The 8,077-nt window shown below is 34.7% G+C and overlaps 1 protein-coding gene across 4 annotated transcripts in view; it reads left to right on the plus strand.

The window, feature by feature from the left end:
- LOC119837593 (paired box protein Pax-5) overlaps positions 1-8,077 on the plus strand; it is an 87,775-nt gene that overhangs the window by 51,940 nt on the left and 27,758 nt on the right. For all 4 annotated transcript variants that reach the window (XM_038363241.1, XM_038363243.1, XM_038363244.1 and 1 more), the window contains exon 4: positions 3,154-3,319. In XM_038363241.1, coding sequence (XP_038219169.1) covers positions 3,154-3,319 — 166 coding nt within the window. The remainder of the gene's footprint in view (positions 1-3,153; positions 3,320-8,077) is intronic.

The raw sequence follows: 8,077 nt of genomic DNA on the forward strand, positions 1-8,077 counted from the left end.
TATAAGAATTAATAATATTTTATGAGTAGGTACACAACACGGACTTACGCACAAGAGTAGGTGATAGACATTGACTCGAGAAACAGAATTAAAATTTAAATGCCCCCTTTTGTTCAGTTGCTCGCTTAAGTCATAAAACGTCTAATAAACAAATATATGAAAATTTAAACATACAGGTGAAGTTTATAAAAGCGTGTTAAAAAAGAACTTTCTACAAAAATAAAGCGGAAAAAGGAATTTTCATAGAACGAATATAGAATGAAGAAAGGGAATTTCGTAGAACGAAAAGCCACTAATTACAAAAAGCCTCGAGTGCTGCCACCTGGCGGATGACGTTTAGTTTCCCGCTTCCCTCCAGTTCCGGTAACGCCATCTTGTCCGCCATTTTAGTTAATTACCTAAGGGTGCTTTGAGATATTTTGAACAGCCTCTCTAATGGTCATTATCCTTATATTTTAAAAAGCTTTTTGGCTTCATTCTCATTGTCTGTACTAATCAATAATTTATAAGGAAAAAAATTGTACACTTAGTTAATTTTTTGCAACAGTCATTTCAAAATGCAGTAGTTATTATTGCTTGTTACTGCCTTTGGAATGTCTCTGATACGCAGCATGATTACTCCTGAATTACATACACATCTACAAATATTATTTAACAGAGTTAAGGACCTGTGACCTAAAAATATACACTTGCAAAATTTCAATTAAAACTTTCGATATATTACGTTGACTAAAAGAAACAAAATATTGTTACGAAGCTGACTATTCGTGCGAAGCCGCGGGCGAAAGCTAATTGTCGTAATGAAACCAAAATCCTCAATTAAAAACCTCGTTTGTTTTTGAACACGTCCGTTAAAAATTAATGACATCTACCAAGCAGCATGACACTACAGCTAAACACTGGTTTACGACTTTACTAAATTAGGAACGTACAGAGTTTTATTTTCCAAATGCATATAATATTCTATATCCTATAGCTATGTCAATAGGAAATGAAAGCAAATTATAATAAGATCGTGTGGATGCTGAATTAAAATATATAACACAAGAGATTTCAGAAGTATTTGTTACAAATTTTAGCCAGTCGTTATACCCAGATAAAAAGTATGTGTTTTATTCACATCAGCCGTTCTAACGTGAGAGAATAAAAGCATAAAAACTCCTCAAATCCTAATTTCTTATCGTTAAATATTCTTAGCACATGCTTTATAACAATAGGTATTAATTTGATATGCATAAACGACAACAAAAAATAATTATTACATCTAACAACATATTAAACGACCTTCAATTAAACTGGATCAAAATTAAATCAGACAACGCGGGAAGCACCAGCTTTCAAATGAAAAAGTATCCTATCGATTCACCCAGTGGAAAGTTATGAGACAAACCCATAAAATACAGTCGAAAAGTGAAATTCCTTTTTTGGAAGTCGGTTGAAAATATACCCACTTCGGATACACTTAAATACTCCTTCTAGAGTACGTTTCTTCTGAGGTTATCCACGTATACGTCTTAATTATCTATAGAGTCGATACTTCCCTTCTAATCTGATTTTGTTTTGTATTTTTTAAATTATGTAATTGTTTGTGTCTAAATTTCGCAATGATGGCTAGGTCTAGAGTGGAAGGCGTCGGTCGTCTCTAGCAGAGGTTTATTATTATACCAGTATGTACAAAAAAATGTCCGTATACGTAACCAATACATTCATTATAAACATATACACCTAGTATCACGTTAACACCTAGATTTTCCCTCTACGTAGACGGTATTCCTCCCGAATGTATATTCGCCACCAAAACTCCTACGTAGACGCGTCTTACTGTTATGATGTACCCGGGCGGGGCGAGCACGAGGCGTGACCATCGACCCGTCACGGTTTGCGCCGGTCGATAGCCGGATAGGCGGATATCGGGATAGACTCGATCAGTTCTGTTTACAAATACTGCTCTGTTTCTGGAGGTTTTTGGCTTGCATTAAAGTATAAAAAGCCTATAGCCTATAGATAGGCTTTTGTCTGGAATTAACCAGGCACATAGTGTTTTTTAAATTTATTTGTTGTTGTTTGTTATAAGTTACATTTTTATTTATAAAGATTTCAAACATTGATTAAGCTAACATTAATATACAGTAGTTTACGTCAATAAATTTATTCCTTTCTGCTTTCCGTCTTTCTATAGTAAAGACCCGAGTCCTGTGCCGTTTTTTACGATTTCAAATTAGGTTTTTAAGCGTTATCGCAATTCTGGTTACAAGTACTGTTAATAAAGTGTTTATCTCGAGTTTATATGGATTTTCTTATGACCTTGACCTTGCGTCATTTGCTCTGTCTTATGTGATTGGAAATTATGAAGATTTTCTTGTATTTTCTCATTTCTGATTACAAATACTTTATAGTATTTTTTCTGGGAGATTTTTAAAGAAAAATCCCTATTTACTATGATTTGGATATACTGTCCTCGCGTTTGCCCTGTTTTGTTTTATATGATTGGAAACAATGAAAATTCTTTTTGCTTTTACATTACATGAATAGCTTATTATAATATGCTTAATCACCAACTGGTCGCGCCGGTTCCATACGGACTGGTAAAAACTAAGAAAAGTTATCGTCGTATTAAAATAACGTTCTACATACCTACTATAATAGAATTATCCGTACGTAATTATAAACGACATTTCTGCCAATATCGCTTTGCAGTTAATATTTACTTTATTGTATCTATAACAGATCCTCTAATAACAAAACAAAGTAAGGATGTAGTAAAGAAAACAGTAAATCCTACTAATATTGCTCTTTCACGTAAAAATGCTGAACCGATTGCAATGAAATTTGGTACGTATATAGCTGGACAACTGGAATAACATATAGACAACTTTTTATCCCGACATTCCCACAGGATACGGACTTACGCGGGTGAAACTAAGTGCAGCTAGTATCGTATAAACCCGAAAGAAATATAATATAATCGCTTGGCATCGTTCCATTTATAGAACTAATTCAAGCACCTGCCATTCACTCTTATAAATGCCTATAAACAACTTTCCGAGACTCGTTTGCAATTCGTTCCTTCCAGTTTCAGACATCGTCCTCACTTAAAAATTCACAGGTGTACTTCCAATATTTTCATTCAATATTTACATTCAATTGTTGCAGGCCACGGCGGGGTCAACCAACTAGGCGGCGTCTTCGTGAACGGCAGGCCCTTACCAGATGTAGTCCGGCAGAGGATAGTGGAGCTGGCGCACAGCGGCGTGCGGCCCTGCGACATCAGCAGGCAACTGAGGGTCTCCCACGGGTGTGTCTCGAAGATTCTGTCCAGGTAAGCCTGCTAGTTGAGCGTCAGATTCTGGAATACCCTTTAACGATAGGATGAAAACATGGTGGGACACTTCATCATATGAGTAATAAAATATAATAGTTTAAAAAAACTATAAAACACGCTTTAACAAAAATCATATTTTGCAAATTGAAAACTGGAATAATTTTATCAAATTAGTGTATTGTCATCGGTCCTCAATAAATCTACAAAGTTTGAACGAAATCTGGCCGTTTAAAGTGGGTCAAAATCGCGCCCAAAGAAGTCAGTTACAAACAAACAAACATACAAACAAACAAACATACAAACAAACAAACATACAGGTGAAGCTAATAAAAAGCGTGTAAAAAGCATTTTAATACCATGCGATCCTCAAATTATTTTCTTAATAGCCTTATTTTTGCTCACCCGCTATTTTATATTCTTTTTTCCTGTTACTTTAATGGTTGTCTGGTAGAGATCGCTACCTAGCGATAGGCCGCCTTTTGCTTACTTAATGTTATGTTCAGTTTTTCTTGCTTTTTTATAACTAATAAAGAATTTCATTTCATTTCATTCACAAAGACTATATTTAAGACTATGCAATAATTTCGACAAATAGACATATAGCTATTCTAGAAGATAGACATAATCATGAGATCTCAAGGATAGGATATAGAATTTATAGAAATAAATAACGGCAAAGTAGTCCATCTCACAATCTTTTTTGCAACCAAAACGCTGCCTACAGAGCTTTTAGGCAAAACAATCCATTTAAATACCAAACTAAAGTCTAAAACAGCGTCACAATCAATTTCTTCTATGTAAAAATGTCTTTACCAATATCTACATGTATGTACATCATAGCGGGATTTTGAAAAACACCCGGCAATTTATAGGAAAGATCTCGAAAATTTCCACATAATGACTCATACATAAATCACGTCCCGTTCCGCAGAGCGCGCTGCGCGTGCGCACAGTTTGTCCATCCGTTAGACATTACACTTATGTCATTCACCATTGTTCTTTTGTTTTGTATGTATGTGTAATTTTAGAATAACCGTGTACCCATTTTTCGAAACGTGTTTTTAATTTTTTTTTATTTAAGCGCATTTTTATTTATTTTAAATTCTAGGAATAGGAATGTTAAATACATATGTATATTTTTTTGTTTTCGTAAATCCACGATTTTTTACGCTATTAATTAAGTCTATGCTATTGAAATTAATTATAATTAATTCCAATTAACTTAAATTTATTCATATTTTTATATTTTTTTGTGTAATAAAATTATATATTAGACGATGCTTAATTTGAATAAAACATCATATAACATGTGCAGAATATATACATTTTTCGTACAAATAAACGACAGTTAACATAAACGGTATTAAAGCGCAGGTTAACCGCAGATTAAGCGTTAACTTGATCTAACTTTACATGTGGTGTATTGAGTCCATACTGTTCTTTGTATATTAAATTTAGTCTTTATAACTATGTATATTAAAGTTTATAATAAATATATGCTTTTAAGAGCCTATTCTGTGATGGAAACTTAAGCATAAAACCTCAACTTCAAAATAATACCATTGTATGTTTGTACAGTAACATCATTTTACGATAGCGATATAACGTTTCAATTTATTCCAACATACATTAGACAAATCATGCTTTTCAATAGTAGAAAGTTATACTAATATTATAAATGCGAAAGTGTGTAAGGATGTGTGTGTTCGTTGCTCTTTCACGCAAGAACTACTAAACCGATTGCAATGAAATTTGGCACGTAGACAGCTGGACAACTGGAATAACATATAGTCAACTTTTTATCCCGATATGCCTACGGGATACGGATTTACGCGGGTGAAACCGCGGGGCGCAGCTAGTATGCCATAAACATATCAAGTACGCTTGAACCACCACAATGTGATAATTGGTGAACCGATGCATTCGGTGTGCGGCTCGCAAAATCGAGATATGTCTCCCGAATTCCTATTAAGCAGATTATCTATACTAAAATTATAAAGCTGAAGAGTTTGTTTGTTTGAACGCATCAGGAACTCGTTCGATTTGAATTCTTTCAGTGTTTGATAGCCTATTTATTGAGGAAGGCTATATGTGTACTATGGGCGAAGCCGGGGCGGACCGCTAGTGTAATATAAATCTGTTTCCCGTGCCGACAATAGTTTATCAGTATGCTCGTTACGTTTACCATGGTTGCCTGGAAGAGATCACTTCTGAGTGATAAGGCCGTCAAACAAATTCTACAATTTCTTCTGCAACTGTTTTATAATGATTATTTTTTAAAGTTTTCTTCCATATACAATCTTGTTGAAGAGTTTAATAAATATACACGGTGTCTCGTCCACTAGGTTGTCTGGAAGAGATCGCTACGTTAGCGATGACCGCCTGCTGCGCTCACGTATTTATCAACCGACTTATAAAATGTAGGAGGTTGTCAATTGGCCTGTATTTTTTTCAGTCTGTTACCTCAGAACTTTTTACCGGATGAATCAATATTTATGATATTTTTTTATTTGATAGATAAACTTACAAAACATACACAAATGAGATCCCTCTAGAATACAACTACTTAAACCCCAGGACTGCATAAATCTTCTTCAACATGCGCAGACGAAGCCACAGCCGGAAGCTAGCAATATACATCTACAAATAATAAAACATTCTCTACATTGCAAATATATCATCATCACATTAAAAACGGCATTAATTCATTCATTGTAGTGATATAATCCCCAGCGCCATCCCACAACACGATATGACCACTCGGGCGCCATTGTCTGATTTAAATTGAAACTGACCGGCTAGTGATGTGCCTGGTTAATAGACGATTTTTTAATTTAATTTACGATTTTGTCATGTCACTTAATTATCTACTTTAATATAATAGGAAATATGTATTTGTTTATCTGTTTCAAATGTATGAGTTACCAAACGCCTTAGTGAAAAATTATTTCTATAACGATAGCTACATTATTTATTATTCCTGAATAACACCAGCAGCCCGCACGAAGCACGGCTATATATTTCTATAAGTGAAAGCACAATGAAAGAGATTTTCTTATGTTTGTCTGCTTATCACTTCAGGCTTTAGAGTGGTAGTAAGAGTTATTAATATAACATCCATCAGGCAAAAAAATAAAATCCTATCCTACTAATATTATAAATGCGAAAGTTTGTAAGGATGTGTGTGTGTTGCTCTTTCACGAAAAGACTACTGAACCGATTGCAATGAAATTTGGTACATAGACAGCTGGACAACAGGAATAACATATAGGGAACTTTTAATACGATATTCCTACGGGATACGGACTCGCGCGGGTGAAACGTAGCAGTCTGTTATAAATCACATATTCAAGTGTTTTCACGAATTTCACTGAATAATTGTGTTCAAAAGTGCAAAGAAAAGGAATAAAATAGAGTTACTTACGCAAGGAAGCGGGTTCCAGCAACAACTTTGATGCTAGATAAAAAAACACGCTTAAAATTTTCACAGAAATTTGAAATTAGAATATCCGATTATTCGGATTTTTCCCGAATGTCAGCACATCACTAGTCCCGCGGGATCGCCGCTGAATAGAAACAGTCATTGTTTTTCAGTTTATTTGCCCTCCGAGTTTTGAATTTTGCTCTGAATGCAGGCTATTTCTGTCCTCTTGTACCTTTTATTGGTTATCTATGGAAACCCCGATGATTCAAGGGTTAATGTCCTTTAAACAGTTGGTTCGATTTTCAGTGGTGGAAAAAGAAATGTTTCTTTCTAGTTTTTAATTGTTCAAGTGGTGTTTTCAAAAATATTATATACTAGCTGCACCCGGCAAACGCTGTTCTGCCTTACTCTTATCATTTAGAGGTATGAAAAATAGATGTTGGCCGATTCTTATAGATACCGGATAAGCACAAAAAATTTCATCAAAATCGGTCAAGCTGTTTCGGAGGAGTATGGCAACGATAACGAGAATTTTATATATTAGAAGATAATAGACGTGTGGTAATTTATTTCAAGTTTTTACTTATTTTAGTTATTTTTAATCTTCGATTTTAATAGATACTAGCTGTTAGCCTCGGCTTCGCCCGTGGTACACTTAGTCTCAGTGAAGTTGCAGGTTTTCAATGATGAAGGTTTTTTTGAAATCGGTCCAGTAGTTTTTTCATGACGTTACAAACATACAAAAGTTTCCTCTTTAATATTAGTGTACACTACTGGATCAGCGATTGTTGATATAATAATAATAAGAAACTACAAGCATAATTCCCTACTGGCCATTTGTTTGCAACGAAACAACGATGATGACGAATTCATCCAAGTCATTTCTATAACTTAAACCATTCTGTTTATATTTCATCATTAATACAATTCATTTACTTATATATTTAACTATCTGCGCCCCGCGGTTTCACCCGCGTAAGTCCGTATCCCGTAGGAATTTAAGGATAAAAGTTGCCTATATGTTATTCCAGTTGTCCAGCTGTCTACGTACCAAATTTCATTGCAATCGGTTCGGTAGTTTTTGCGTGAAAGGGCAACAAACACGTTCATCCTTACAAATTTTTGCATTTATAATATTAGTAGGATAGTAGGACTAGTAGGATTATTGTGTACATGTATGTACATGCTGAAAACATAATACTGTTTATTTGCTGTCGCGTAATCATAAATTTATGATATACTAGAATCTCGTCCCGGCTCCGCCCGGATATCAACATTCCTGTTGTATCCCAAAGAAGCATTTAATCGGGATAAAAAGTATCCTATCACCC

The sequence above is a fragment of the Zerene cesonia genome, chromosome 28, assembly GCF_012273895.1.
Source record: "Zerene cesonia ecotype Mississippi chromosome 28, Zerene_cesonia_1.1, whole genome shotgun sequence".
NCBI classification, from domain to species: domain Eukaryota; kingdom Metazoa; phylum Arthropoda; class Insecta; order Lepidoptera; family Pieridae; genus Zerene; species Zerene cesonia.